We start from the raw sequence: 15,858 nt of genomic DNA on the forward strand, positions 1-15,858 counted from the left end.
TGGTCTTTAGAGAAAAACACCAAAAACAAGGAATCAACCAGTTTTAGTGAAGTGTATAAGCTAAACTAACAATAGAAAGCCCCAGCTTTCTATTAGCCCAATGATTGTTTAGTTCCTCAGGATTCCCCAAAACTTTTAATAAGAAAAAACTATCAATTTTTCTTTAAACACTTAAAATTCCTGGGTAGGGCTGGTCTGATAGAGAGTCACCTAGTGACAGAATCAATGTTATCCCAGAACAGTTCCATTCCTTGCCTCTCTGGTGGCCAGAGCTTCCTTCTGATGCTCGGTCAATGACTTAATTCACAGAGGGGAAACCGAGGCACACAACAGGTAAGTGATCTTGACAGTGATTAGAAGTCACGTCAACGTGAGAGGGCATTTTGGAGTCCAATAACACTGGGCTCAAATCATCGCTCTGCGGCATGAGCAGGGACAAATGCGCCAATCTCTCTGAGCCTCAGTTTACCCATCTTTCCCATGGGATTAGAAACTCTTCTCTTACTGTGCTGCCGTGGACTGAATAAGACTGCATGTACAGCCCCTCCCGGCCTGGCCAGGCACCCCGCCGGGCCAGGGGCGAACCGCAGAGGCCTCCTGCTTCTTCCTTTCTCCCACTTTCTGGTTCCGTATCCACTACCCTTTTTCTCCTGACTTTCACCAAACCTCAAGTCATCTTTCTCACCATTGTCTCCATCATTTCATTTTATTTTTCTATGACCCAACTGAGTCAAGCAGCACACATCCTATTTCAATAGCCAGGTGGTGATGGAGACAGAACTCGAAACTCCAACGTCATTTCCTACCGCCACACGGCCTCTCTACTCAGGTCAACAAGTGACAGCAGCGAATCTGGTGGTGGTGGGAGGGCTGACCTGCCCAGGCACAGGTATATACAGTGAGCCACTTGCTCCTCAGGACAAACCAATAAGGTTGGTATTATCATTATTACCTCATTATACAGTTGGGAAAACTGAGCCACAAAGAGCAGGTTGTACAACTAGCGAAGAGCAGAACTGACATTCAAACCCAGAGTCTGTGCTCTTGGCCGCTACACAACAGGCCTCCTACACCACGGGGTCCGCAGGCAGCGTGTCAGAGCATCACGCGGCAGCCTCGAGGGCCTCAGCAAGCACTCCTGCGAAGGTAACTGGGGGCATATTTTTATACTCTCTTTGCTCTCCACATCCCATCGAAACATCCAGGAAAAGCACATTTCCCTGGGCTCTTGTAACTTGGTTCAAAGACAAAATATTGACAGAGAAGGCTGGTCAAATGAGAACCAGCCTCAAATTCAAATGTAGCCCCAGAGGAATCACCTTTGAAGTATTTTTCTGTCTTAACACTATTGTTAGCAACACTATTAATGATAGAACAGAAGCCTCCCAGCATCCCGTTTCCTGGCTGTGGCTAAGAAAAGAAATGGAAATACCTAACAGCTATGGTGGAGGTTTGGACACACCGAAACCCAGGAAACTGGAAATGGCCTGAGTGCGACTGTTTCTAGAAGATTCTGAGATCAAAAGTGTCCAGATAAGCATCTGCTCTTCCTGGATCCATAACAGACATGAGCCAATTAGTCAAGACTGATATTTTTAGCACACTTCAGGAAAGTTCCATATAATGAAATGAGGCAAACATAAACTTCACACGGGAAACTCTCACGTGTTCAGATGTTCAAAACTACCAGTGGGCTGTAGATAATGCAGCATGACCTTTCCCACCCAAAAGGGAGACAGTAATTGGAATGATTTCTCTTTTTAAGGTAAACACTAAAATAGAACCCTCCTGAATTCAGTTGAAATACATTTTAATCACTTGGTGATTTGGGCAAAATCAAGTCCATCTCTGTAAAGTCTACCAATGGTAAGGGGGGACCTGAGAGGGTGTTCACACTGTCCCGGCATTAACAAACCACTGTGTGAAGACAACAGTGACAGTAGAGCTACTGTCTATACAGACCAAGACAGGTGGACACACATTTTGTGTAGCGTCAGAGAGTAGCCCGCTGGTGTGGCTCAGTGGTTCAGCACTGGCCCCTGAACCAGGAGGTCACCAGCTCGATTCCCAGTCAGGGCACAGGCCCAGGTTGCTGGCTCAACCCCTCAGTAGAAGGCATAGAGGAGGCAGCCGATCAATATTTCTCTCTCATCAATGCTTCTATCTCTCTCCCTCTCCCTTCTTCTCTCTCTAAAAAATCAATAAAAACAAAAAACCTTTATAATAAAAAAAAGAGTGGGAGAGTAAATATTTAAGGCTTTGCAGGCCAGATAGTGTCAGAGTACTTTCGCAAGCACTCTGCCCTTATAGTGTGCAAGCAGTCATAGACATATGTAAATAAATGAGTGTGGTTGAGTTCCAATAAAACTTTATTTACCACAACAGACTGCAGGCCAGACTTGGCCAGCAGGTTGTGCTTGCTGACCTGTGATTTGGAGGACAGTGAACACATGCCAGGCCCCTTCCTGTAGGTACTTTCCTTGTCCTATTCATTCAGCATGAATACCCTCCAGGCAGGTACTTTCCTTATCCCCAAGGTGGGACCCTGGGGACAGAGAGGTGCAGCACTTTGTACAGGATCACACAGCTCCCAAGCTGGCGAGCCTGAAGTCAAACCCCAGGCAGCCTCTTCCAGATTCCTTGTTTAGTGGTGTTACAAATTCCATTTCTTTACGAGTACTCCATAATGCAGGCTTTTTATAAAAACTCATTCCAAAGTCCCACCTGCTTATTCATGCGCACATAAGATGACTCTGCAGGCAAATAATATTAGTCTTTTTGACCTTTAGCACCAAGAATAGCAAGCCCCCCCCCCCAAATTCCTCATGAGATTAAAATTTTCCCAAAGGGAGGGGGCATTTTGTTCACAGCTTCCCCTCAACACCCTGACCAGCACTTACTCGGCACCGGATGGACGGGAGGATGAACAGAGGCCGTGATTAAAGGAGCCTAAAGTTCACATGCGCAAAACAGGCCAGAACCGCTCAAACCCCTAACTCACCTCTGCCCCCTCTTCTTGCTGCCAGTCTGTGCAGAGGCAGACCCCTATTTCTGCCCAGTGGTTTATTTTTTCCCCAGAAAAAATAAACCACTAGGATTTGTCCTCTTCTCCCAAAGTCCAGATAAGATATTTTTTAGAAACTTGAGCCATTTAGCCTCAGACAGAAAGTTTATGCCAAGATGTTCAAGCCCAGGGATAATGCCACCAGTGCTGGAGTGAGGACAGACCACGGTCTACGTATATCTTCACTCGCCCGTCAACAGTCTACAGGACGAGCCTCAATTGAGACCGAAAAATGCAGTGACTGGCAGGGAACAGAGGTGGTGGTGTGGGAGTTGTGAGGGCCGGTCTGACATCACAAGGACTCTGGTTCAAGCCCCGAGCGGCGGCCTGCTTTCCTGGTTCTGTATTGGGGGCATGACAGTAGCTCAGAGGGTTGCAGGAGGACTCTGATGCTTTCCGGGCTAACTAGACCCTCACTCAGCAGAGCCAGCCACCAGCACAGCAGCAGCGAGAGGCCTTTGCTTTCAGTCCCGTCACCCAACATCCCACCCCCGTGGTTTCTGACTTCCTTTTTCTAAGTTCTGAAAGGAGGTATTGGCTCCCCAATTCATCTCTTAACGATACAATCCCGAGGCAGCCGCAGGTCCTTCTATGGCCTGCAATCAAGCTGTAGAGAGAACAAACAGCCTGCCAAGGCTGCTTATGGTGAATCGTTCATTAAGAAGTCCTGTCACTCCCCTCTGCTTGTCGGTGGGCCACTCGGTACTTGACTGTCCCAGAGGAAAGCCTTGTCTGACTCTCCTACTCTGTAAGGCTAATCCTAATGCTCACTGTCGTCTTCGATTGTGAAATTCAACACACGTGCCGAAATCTGCACAAAACAAATGCACCGGTGACAAGTAACCAAATGAGCCCCGGTGTGACCTCCACTCAGAACAGGGGGAGCCCTGGTCCCCTCCCTGAGCCAGTCCAGACCCTCAACTCTTCCTCATTCCACCCCAAGAAGTAGCCACTGGCCTCTTTTTAAATTCTCAGTGCTTTGCATTTCTTTTAGTTTTACACCTACAGGTGCACCCCTAAACCACACAGGAGCGGGTTTCTCACTTTTGAACCTCAGGTTGAGGAACACGCCATGTGGTCTTCAGACTCCCCTTCGCTTTGTGGCTCTCGGAGGTGCCCAGGCGGTGGAGAGGCAGATTCTCACCCTTTCCATCCATCGGTGAAATGTTCTGTCATAAGATGGCACTGTGCTGCCCTGGCACGCTCCTGTGGGGGTTGCTCTAGGGCAGCGGTCACCAACCTGTGGTCCGAAAGGTGCCGACCGCTGCCCAAGGGGACACACATGGGAGGGGCACTGCTGAATGAAGTTCCCACACTGTTTCCAGCAAGTATTAGAGATCCTGGCATTCATATCCTGCCAACACGTGCCACTGTCAGGCTCTTCACAGTTAACTATGTGGTGAGTGCTGCTAGATTAGTTTTGAGCTCTGTGCATGAAATATCATTGAGAAATTAATGTATAATACATATAGGCTATTCTTTAATTTACAAATAGTAAAATGCACAAATCTAAGGGGATATTTTATGTATTTTTATATTCTACCTATGTAGCCATATTCCACATCAAGATATACACTATTTTTAACACCTAAAAAAGTTCCCTCTTATCCCTTTCTCATTCCATATACCCCTTCACCCCACTTTCTGACTTTTGTCACCATAGATTAGTTTTGCCTGCTCCTGAACTTTACATAAATGTGTTATTTGCACTTGTGTATATCAAATGGTTCGTTATTTTTAATTGCTGGGTAATACTATTCCCTGGAATGAATACACTACAACCTGTATACCCAGCCCCCACTGGTAGACATCTGGGCTGTTTCCATTGTGGATGGTTAAGAACAAAGCACCCGTGTACAAGTCTTGTGTAGGTATTTCTCCTGGGTCTCTACCTACGTGTGCCATTGCTGGCTCGGCAGGTACGACATGTGTGACTCTGGCAGAAAAGGCCCACGTGGCCTTTGATTGGTGGTGCCACCTGCATCCGCACAGCAGGGTGGGGTGCCAGGAGCCCACACCCTGGGGCTGGTGGCCGGTGAGGCTGGTGAAGCCCACCCACTGCGTTAGGACTGCAGATTGCTCCGGGTCTAGAGACGCTCACAGGATGTGCTTGGTTGTAGGAACCTCCATGCCAGCAGGTGGGACAGGCAAGGCGGCACCAGCTCTGACACCACATGAAATCGCTTGGCCAGGTAGGCACTTGGCAGATTTACTCCCTCTCTTCCCTGCCTGCCAGATGCCTGGACTGACTCCAGCTGTTCCATGACCTTGTCCACAGATGTGGGGAGTTGATGGCGAGGACCCAGGGCAGGGGAGAAAATGGGTGGAAAGCACCGCAAAGGTGAGACCAGGAAATAAACCAGTCAGTTAGGGAAGCTATTTTGCAAAAAAACTTTTTTTTTAAAAGTTTGTCTCCATTGATTTCAGAAAGAAGAAGGGAGTGGAAGAGAGGGATAGAAACATCAATGATGAGAGAAAATCGTTGAAGGGCTGCCTCCTGCACGCCCCCTACTGGGGATCGAGCCCACAACCCAGGCATGTGCCCAGACTGGAAATCGAACCTTGACCTCCTGGTTCATGGGGTCAACACCCAACCACTGAGGACACAGGCCAGGCTACAAAAAAACTTTTGATCTTGTCATAGCCCCAACTTGCACAGTGTTAACAGAAGCTTCCAGGAGCCTCATTTTGTGACATTCACAAGAGTGTTCTCAGGTAATAATTTACTTGTACTCTCACTGATGGCTTTCTCAGAAGAGCCTGGGGAGCAAGGACAGGACGCCGAGTCATCTCACCCTGGCCAGTACCTGAGGCCGTTTCTAACTGTCCCCTCTCCCCCACTTCCCCTGCACTGCAAAGTGGTCCATTTGCGAAGTAAGAAGTGATGGCAAGGAGGGGGACAGGAAAAGAGGGCAGGTAGTCAAAGCTCAACAGCAAGTTTCCTTTCAAAAATAAAAAACTGGTCTTTCTGACATAACGGAAGAGGGAGTGGCTAGTGTTTCGGTGTCTTTTGACAGTTTTCTAGAATATGTACCAAAACAGCCTGCTGTTTGGGTAGACACCATGAAAAAGAACAAGAGTAGGTAACCCAAAAACTTGAAAGAAAAAAGTAAACACTTTTTAATTGACATGGGAGATCATGTCCACTTCCTAGCACTGGCCAGCTGGGTAAGCCTCGCGTCACGGAGGCCACGTTTCTATCCCAGCTCCCGCACAAGCTTGTGAATGTGCAGTGTGGACACAGTAAAACGGAGTTTTACAAATGAGAACTAGATGACGTTCTTCGGAACCAATATTTTCAGAGGTTTGGCTACTCTCATGGCTGGGTTTCTCGCTTAGAAAAGCCCTATACATGACCAGTCAGTGCAGGGAGTAGGATTCACAATTTCTCCCTCTAACTTGCCTCTCTTGCAGTCACTGGTAGTAAATAAAATACCTGATCAGGTACTTTGAAGTGTTTCCTTCTATTGCTCGATGGGTAGATAGGACCAGAATCCACGGCAAATCCCCTCTCTCCATTCTAGTTCTAATTCTTCATGGCTCTCGAGTTTGTAAAAATCACAATTTACACAGAAAAATAAACACGTAGAAACAGCATTCTATGTTGCCAAAAGGCTTCTAGGTGTTTCTCCCCAGCGTCAGAGAAGCACGTTGCTGAGCTCAGCGCCTCAAACAGCAGGCTCCTTCTCCTCTACGGGTCCTGCCTCAGCCCAGCGCTCCCTTCTCTGCTGGACAACCTCTACCACTCCTTAAGTCCTTTTTATTTTTGCTCCCCACCCCACACTCCTCTTAGTGGTCACTCTATCTGAGATGCCTTCTCTAAGCCCCCACGTTTGAGTTCAGTGTTCTGCTCCCATTCTTCAATGTGATTACATGCTTAACCTGCCTCTCCCAAGAGTCCATAAACTCCTTAAGGAAGGGCTGGTCCACGTCGGGGGCGCCCTTCGGGCCTGGCTTTGTGGTATACTTAGATTAAGTACTTAATAACCGTGTGAAGTTGGGGTGGACACCATGAAAAAGAACAAGAGTAGGTAATCCAAAAACTTGAAAGAAAAAATAAACACTTTTAACTGACATGGGAGATCATGTCCATCTCTTGGCACTGGCTACATTGCCATTGTGGGACGGTGAGGAACAAAGCTCCCATGTACGAGTCCTGTGTGGGTATTTCTCCTGGGAAGAGCACTGCGGTACGAACCTCGGAGGCTTTTATTTATTTATATATTTGTTATGTTTTATTATTTTTAATATATTTTTTATTGTTGATAATATCACAGCTATGCCAAGCCAGCTAGGGCAACCACGGAGTCTTTTAAAAGCGAGAGGACCGGAAGGTGATTAGGAAAATGTCTTCGGAAGGACGAGAACCTCCGTGCCAGGTGTGGAAATGCTCCCTGCGGACCCTCCTTCCTCGGGTGGACAGCCTGCAGGTGCTGGGCCTCGGGACCCACCACTGCGTCCACGTGGACACCCCGCCGCTGGGTGCTCCAGCCAATGACCACACACTGGGGACCCGGGCTGGGCCGCTCCCGCCCAACATACAACTCCTGCCCGCAGCCTTGCCCTGCGGTTCTCCAACAGCCTGGCCAGGACTTCCTCAGCCATCCTCCTGGCTCCTGACCCCTCTCAGAGGTGCCAGACCTGCGCCGCGGTCCCACACTCGCCCCACCTACTCCTGCTGCCTCTCCTCTTCATCCTTTGCAGGAAGTCCCTCCCCACAAAAACCCTCCTGCAATTAAAACTCCATCTCGGTGTCTGCTTCACCGAGAACCCGAGTGACCAAGTGCCAGGGATGATTGGCTGGAGTGACCAGATTACTCATTCCCATCTCGGCTGAAGGAACAGAAGATTCCTCCCATTAATAAAACATTCCCTTAATGAGACATCAATATTCTACGATATGACTCCCCGAGCTGAAGAAATCAAAGCTAATTCTGAACTACAACAAAAATCCATATTGACTTTTTCTTCTTTACACATCTCTGTCATCATTCCCAAGCCAGAGATTCTGTGAAGGGCACGATTACTCATGTCCCATCAAATAGGCAGAGCATTCAAATCCCTCACTGGGCCTGCAACTGAAAATGCTTCTAGTTCCCACAACAACAACATTCTTTTTTAGCCATTTGAAGCCCATTCTCCTTCGCAAGAATGACGGAAGTGATGAGGGTTGTCACCACGGAAGTCAGCAACAGCCTGAGAACCAAGGGCAGGATCTCCACTCCTTTCTCTTCCCAACTGAAGCAAACCCCGAGGGCCCTCTGGTGTCTCCTCCCTTTCTTCCAGTCTTATGTTTTGATATTTTCTCTTATGTGTATGCTTACTTGGCCCACTCATTTGGCTAATGTTTACTGAGCATCTACTATTTGCAGCACACGCACGGGTTCTCGCCCTCATGAAGCGTATGCTTTCGTAGGTGATATGTGAGTGGTGAGCAAACAAGGTAATTGCAGATACTACTAAGTGCTTTGAGGAAAGAAACCTAGGATGATGTGATGGGGAGCGGGGAGAGGGTGGGTAATTTGCTAAGACGATTAAGAACTTTCTGAGGAGGCAAGGTCTGAACTGAGAACAGAAACAGTAAGAGGGCGACCCCCTTGCTGTGAGCTAAGGGGCTTCCAGAACCTTCCTGACAGAGGAAACAGAAACAGCCAGTGCACAGGCTGACAGGGGTGAACTGGGCAGGCTGGGCCCCGGGGAGGCAGCACCTTGCCTCCCTGCCAGGTCCCTGAGGGCTGGCCTGTGTGGGTCCCAGTCAACGGGCCAGCCCTGTGATGTCACAGAGTAGACGTGCCACACTCTTACTGAAAAAGTTAGTGCATGGCCTTTGCAGGTAATTGCTTTTTTGCAGGTCTCCTCTGGGTTGTCAATCCGAAGCTGGGGCAGAAACTGCAGCCCAGACGCCTGCCACCCTCCTGTGCCCGGGAGAGTCTCCCTACACATGACAGCGCCTTGGAGGCCATGGTGGGTAAGGAGGAAAGACGCCAGGATTGTGCCAGGACACAGCTGATGAACTGAAGGGTGACCATGCAGTGAGTGTGCTGAGATTTGGGGATCTGAGAGTTCAAGGGAGCCCACTGCTGTCGGTAACGTAGGGGATCTCCTTCCATATCTCTGTGGAAGTGAGCACACCCGGGGCTACTCAGATGCCACAGCTGGTGGAGCGCGTCCTCTCTGGCTGAAGAACAGGTACCTGTTTTGAAGTTTCTAGAACTCTTTCCAGTGTGTTGGTTTAAAAAAAGGAAGACTCGTCTGGGAAAGGAAGACCTAATATTATCATTTACTATGTTTCTCAAACACCCAAACTCAGAATCTACACTATGGACCGGAATGTCAAAAGGAGTCTGATCAATGGCGTGTGCAAGGGGCTTTTTGGGGAAAGGAGCTCAGAATACACATCATGTTGCCCACACACCAGCTTTCTCTGCACCGCTGAAGCTGCCCACACTCCACTCTGTGACCAACATCAAACACAAATGTGCAGACAGAAGCAGTTTTGGCAACGGTGCCTTGTTCCCTAGGGGGCCTGTCATCAGACCTACTTCACGGCTCTGTGAGGTCTGCTTCAAAGACACAACAAACTGAAACTGAGAAGAAGCCGTAGACACTTCCTACAATGAACACCTCTATGGGGTCTTTTCTCTACTGTGATGAGGTTTACTCTTGTCACCTGCTGTGTGATACAGGAGCAGATCGATCCAAAATTTCACCTGCTTCAATCAAACACTGACAGCTGGTTTTAATTTCCCTTAAAAAGGGGGAGGTGGGATAGTTAAATTCTGCAGAGTTGGCTAATGTCTAAAGACAATCCTCCCAGCCGGTGCAAGACATTTTATCACAGCGTGGAGATAAGGGGAGATTTATTATGATTACTAATGCTATTTCCGTCAATGTCTTTGAAATTCTACTTAGATTATTAAACCTTTGAAAATCATTACATTACATCCAGACTCCGCCCCTCGCTGCGACAAGGGTACTTTTGAAATTGGAGGATCCTGATGTCACAGGTCATGATGTATTACCGATAATAAAGTTGCAGGAAAATCTCTCCAATAAAAACCAGTTGGAAAAGACAGAACCCATTTATCTTACTTTCTCTCCCAGTTTTATGCCCCGGGATAAGATGTCTGCCGCACAGAACTACGGCCGGGCTCTCTCCCTTCGAGGAGCTGATGGTGCCTGCTCACATGCGGCAAAGTTTAATGACTTGTCACAGCTACTTAAAATTTTCCCTCTCAATCTGAGAGGCAAATCAAGAAATTTATAAATTAAAAGATACTTGAAAGAAGACTATTTTTTTGAAGAGAGATGAGACAAGTGGCAGGTTCAAAGCATATGAATGGTAGGTACATCTCAGGGCATTTTGATTTATGACACAGGCATTCAGAGTGGTACCTGAAAAGAAATAAATTGCTTACTGTTAACCCAGATCCATTTGTAGGTAATAAATGGGCGTGCTCCTTACCCATCAAATAATGGCTCTAATGCCCTTCAACATCAGGGGATGAGGAATGAGTGTCACCCTCTGTCCTCTGCAAGATAACCCATTTCTGTAGGAAGATCTTAGCCCTTCACCTCCCAGCAAAAGGAAGTGAACGTGGCTTACTTACCATGATGTACGACGCCCTTCAACCCATGGATAATAGGATCCAGCGCAGAATTGTCCCTTGGACTGACCTACATGTAAAGGAAACATGATTGGTTAAATCTATTCTGGCATCAGACACAACAGTCTCAGTTTAATCTTCTAAAGAGAAGGAGGGGGAAATAGATGTTATCTAGCAAGCTGCTTAGGTCTCACATATACCCTGGCTCTCGCCAAACATAGATTTATGGCATAATAAAATCAAGTGAGGAAGTCTAAATCAAAAGAAAGAAACTTCTCAGAATACACGAGAGCGGGAAAGAAATACCATAGTCCTAGCAAAATTTTAAAAAGCAACAGCAAGACTTTGTCCTCCTTCTTTGTTTTATTAAAAGTAGATAGACCCTGATCGGCTAAAGTCATTGAAAGTCGGCAGAGAGCAATCCATCACTGACTGAATATTTCAATGCCTTATTGTGATTGTGTTTATTTCTTTTCTTTTAAGAAAATGATCTGTTCCCTGCCAGCTTACTCTCCTTCTAAGAACCCTGGTCTCCTGTGTCTTATCACATACTACAAAGGGCGTTTCTAAGAGTCCCTCAGAGCAGGCGAGGTGAGAGGAGAGGAGAGGACAGAAGAGTTCGAAGAGACAGTGTCTCCCACCTTCATTTCCTTCTGGGGTTTTAAATCTCCCCAAAAGTCAAGCCTCTTTGATCTTGACCCTCACCCACTCTTTCCCTTAACTTTCTGATACTACTCAGCATAAATTCTCATTCTTGCCCTTTCTAGAAGTTTAAAATTCCACCAGCATATTATAATTTTGGTTTCTAGGTACTTTCTTTAAGACACATTGAATATTTACCAGTGAAATGAAATGACTGGAATTTGCTTCAAAATAATGCAGGACTGAATAGTAGGGGAAGTGAGCAGAATATAGATATAACAAGACTGGCCACTCATCAATCATTTATGACCTTGGGTGATGAGTATTGGATGGATCACGATACAATTTTCTCTACTTCTGTGTATGTTTAACTTCTCCCAAATAAAGAGTTTTTCAAAATCCATTATCTGTGGCCAGCATAGCTCCTGAATTTTTTTTTTTTCAGGGAAGGTATTTGCTTTTAATCCACTTGTAACATAATGAAGTTGAGATATTGATGAATCTTTCAATGTGCAGCAAGCCCAACTTGATGTTTCCTAGTTATCCAGAGGAATCCAGGGCCATCTTAGGTTAAATTTTAAGGTAACTGAAAAATGTCTACTCTCATTCCCCACTTACAGTCTCCCTGCTGGGCTGCTGCTCCCAGTTTGCTCTTTGATAATAACCTGTACTTCACAAGTTTCTTTTTTTCTTCTGCTTCAGCATCTCCAGGTTAGAGCAGTTGTTCTCAACTGGAGGCAATCTTACCTATCTCCCACCCCCCATCCCTACGGGGGACATGTGGCCATGTCCACAGACATTGTCGGTTATCACAAGCAGCGGTGGAGGAGGAGGGGCTACTAGCATCAAGTGGGTAGAGGCAGGGCTGCGGCTAAACATCCCATAATGCTGAGAATGGGTCCCCCACCCACAACTGTTCAAGATAACAGTGTGGAAGTTGGGGTGGAGTAACCGGGTTAGAAGCTCTATAATTTAACAGTGATTATCTATTACTGTCTGGATCTTTGGGTGTCATTATGTATGGTGTTATGTTTATAGACTAATAAAATAATGTGAGATTTGGTCCTACATAGTAAATCTCTCTCTGAAACTGGGCTTGATCATGTGACTTGTTTTGGCCAATGTGATGCTAGCAAACGTGATATAGGAAGAGGTTTCTATAGGATTTAAGTGAAGGGGTTTATACTCTCTTGTTACTCTTTGAAATCCTGAGACTGCCAGGTGAACAATCCCAGGCTAGCCTATTGGAGGATGAGAGATCACATGGAGCAGACACAGGCAGACTCAGCCAAGGTTGTTCTAGACCAGGGGTGGGCAAACTTTTGACTCGAGGGCCACAATGGGTTCTTAAACTGGACCGGAGGGCCGGAACAAAAGCATGGATGGAGTGTTTGTGTGAACTAATATAAATTCAAAGTAAACATCATTACATAAAAGGGTACGGTCTTTTTTTTTTTTTAGTTTTATTCATTTCAAACGGGCCGGATCCGGCGCGCGGGCCGTAGTTTGCCCACGGCTGTTCTAGACCCACCAGTCCATCTGAGACCACCCAGCCTCAGAAGAACTTCAGTTTGCAGAGACCAGTCAAGCTGACCCAAATGGGAATCATAGAGTAATTACATCATTATTGTTTTAATTATTTGGGATCATTTGTTACAGAGCAAAACTTAGCTGTTAGAGCTTCTATGAGTGTGTAGAGTTAGAGGACAGGGGACAGGCTAAGATAGCAATAATTTTTGTAACTAATACCCTTTGCTTATGGTTTGTCCTCAAGGTTTCTCAGTGGAATTCAATGTCACAAGATACAGCATCTGCTGTCAACCTGATCAACTCATACGCTTCTCTAAAACTGAGTCACCCCCCTCTCCAATGGGAACATTGCAGACAGGGGAATATTTTGTATTTATGGGGACCCTTAAGTGCATTTAGTTTTATATGATAATGTGAAAGCTCAAAAATAGTATTCCTAATCCTCCATGACTACACCCACCAATCACATCTGTAGCCCATGCAAGAGGGAAATAAGCAGACCATCAAATCCAAGTTCAATTTCTGGTCACTTCTGACTACAGTATCCCTGTGTCTGATTACTCAGGCCTGGTTTCATTCAAGCTCAGATTCAAAGCAAGCCCATAAATGGAATGCCTCCTGCAATGCCCATTCACCTCCACTGCCTCCATTGCTAATTTATGTGGCTGGGGTTGAGAAAATGGGTGAGGATAAAGGGAAAGGAAAATGGAGATCATTGTCCAGTCAAGGTAACTTAGTAATAATACTAAGCTCATTCTCTAGTTGATGTCTTGGTTGCAAAGCTCAGGGTGAGGATCCAAATAGCATGCTCATAAGTAGATTTGTTCCAGTCAGGCAGGACCCTAACTGAGAGTAAATGTGTACAGCTCAGGGTATAGAGCTGAGTACAGATGCAACATTCAATAGGGGTAGACATGATTGGAAAACAACTTGACCCAAACACTCAAATCTGAATCATTGTCAACCAACAGCAATCTTATCCCTGGACTTCTCAGTGCACTTAGCTCTAGAAGTAGCATCTACTTGAGTTCAAATTAAAAAAAAAAATCCAAAGTTATGTTTTATTTGACATCCGCTCAATTTCCTATTATGCTACTCCTTTTCAAGCCACATGAGGAGTGCTCCTGGCTCTTGAAATTTGCTTCCTCCCACTTTAAGATCAAAGGAGTTACGCAGCAATGCCGAGGAGGCAGCGATTGCACAAATGAGCTTCGGATGGACGAGGAGAAATGGACACCCCTTTCCCGGCAGTCGGGTGCTCTCGCTGCAAAACTTCCATTTGGGCGCAGCTTCCACGACACTTGTCATCTTCAAAAAGGACAGCACACAAATGCAACCTAAGGCTTGAGTTAAAGCTTTGAAGTGTATTTAGACAGCGGTTCTCAACCTGTGGGTCGCGACCCCTTTGGCAGTCGAACGACCCTTTCACAGGGGTCGCCTAAGACCATCCTGCATATCAGATATTTACATTACGATTCATAACAGTAGCAACATTACAGTTATGAAGTAGCAACGAAAATAATTTTATGGTTGGGTCACAACATGAGGAACTGTATTTAAAGGGCCAGAAGGTTGAGAACCACTGGTTTAGATAGAACCAAAATCCATACAGACATCAGCCATACAGGAAACCATGACATGCAGGTTTGGTAAAAGGTCAAATGTATATAAATGCTGATGAAATCCAAACTTCATAAAATTTTCTTTCCAAATAACAGCTCACCAGAAGCGTTCAACCAACTATCACATTAATAATCAAGTTATCAATAATCTCTGAAGATGTGTCTATAACCCAGGCTCTAGGCGGGCCTGTGTTTTATTCATTCTTGAAGCAAAATGAAAGGGAGGCCAAGAGCCCTCCCAGACTGCACGTGCCTGGGCTCAGATATGCACTGCCATTTCCTTTTCCTGCCCACTGTGCCATTTGGCCCTTGACTGGGGTCCTAATAATCTTCAATCTATCAAGTCCTGGCCATCTGCTAAATAGGACGTCCAAGACAACCTACTTGCCTTGAATCCGACATCGCCAGCTGCTCCTATAGTCCTATAAACGTCACATCCAGCCAAGATCCTCTTGTGGGAGGAAGGATTTATGCCTGCTGCGGGTGATGGCTGCACCATTAGCCATGGCTGCAGAGGAAAGGGAAAACAGCGGGACCGGAGACTCCGCACGGCCTTCCAGGATTGCAGAGCCGACGATCTGTCTTCGCTGATGGTTAGCAGGTCACTGTGCTTTCAGAAGCTAAGTGTCTGATCAGGACAAGGGCCAGTACTTCTCCTCAGATCAGATTTCAGATCTGATTCTCCTCTCCTGCCCCTGCTCCTCCCTAGAGAGCCACGTGGCCAGGATGCTGCATCCTCTCCCCTTCTCATTTTAACACCTTGGCTACCATTCACCGGACTTGGGTTCAAGTTGCTGTCAAGAACTTCCTGGCACAAACCATTTACAACTTGGCTATGTTCACACCACTGCATTTCAGTCAGACCTTCCTTGAGACAGAGCACAGATGCCTTTGTTCATAAATTAAACACTTGTCAATCATTTAGGAAAGGTGCCTATGTGCAAGAAGGCAATAATAGCATCAAACCACTGACCTATCCTGACAGCACTGTTCTTTTCCTGAATTTCCTTTTTTAAATACTCACAAATATGATTTTCCTGCTTGTCTCACTATTTCTGAAGCCTAAGTTTCTTTTTGTCCTTTTTGACACTCGACCACATTTTCTCTTCTCTCCCGTCACTGCTGCAGTGGGATGACATAAAGCGGCACCAGATGGGGTGGGGCACTAAGCATCCCGAACCGTCCGGAATAAACTCAGAGGAGAGCCAGGTGCACCTGGCGTGGGGCGTGGCCCTGAAAAGCTGGGCCATCTCAGGAAATGAAGGAGGGAGGTCTCCCCATCAGCTAACGGCAAACAACCAGGTGTGGACTCCTGGCCAGGAGGCTTGGTCTAACTTCCACTCATCAATTTCCAGCACGCACTTCCAGCCTGGTCCACAGATATATGCAAAAC

The 15,858-nt window shown here is 46.5% G+C and overlaps 1 protein-coding gene across 1 annotated transcript in view; it reads right to left on the reverse strand.

Moving 5' to 3' along the window:
* LOC106724754 (receptor-type tyrosine-protein phosphatase gamma-like) overlaps nucleotides 1-15,858 on the reverse strand; it is a 594,585-nt gene that overhangs the window by 51,474 nt on the left and 527,253 nt on the right. Inside the window, exon 6 of the mRNA XM_014533217.1 lies at nucleotides 10,675-10,741. Coding sequence (XP_014388703.1) covers nucleotides 10,675-10,741 — 67 coding nt within the window. The remainder of the gene's footprint in view (nucleotides 1-10,674; nucleotides 10,742-15,858) is intronic.

Source organism: Myotis brandtii, unplaced genomic scaffold (assembly GCF_000412655.1).
Source record: "Myotis brandtii unplaced genomic scaffold, ASM41265v1 scaffold954, whole genome shotgun sequence".
Classification (NCBI taxonomy): domain Eukaryota; kingdom Metazoa; phylum Chordata; class Mammalia; order Chiroptera; family Vespertilionidae; genus Myotis; species Myotis brandtii.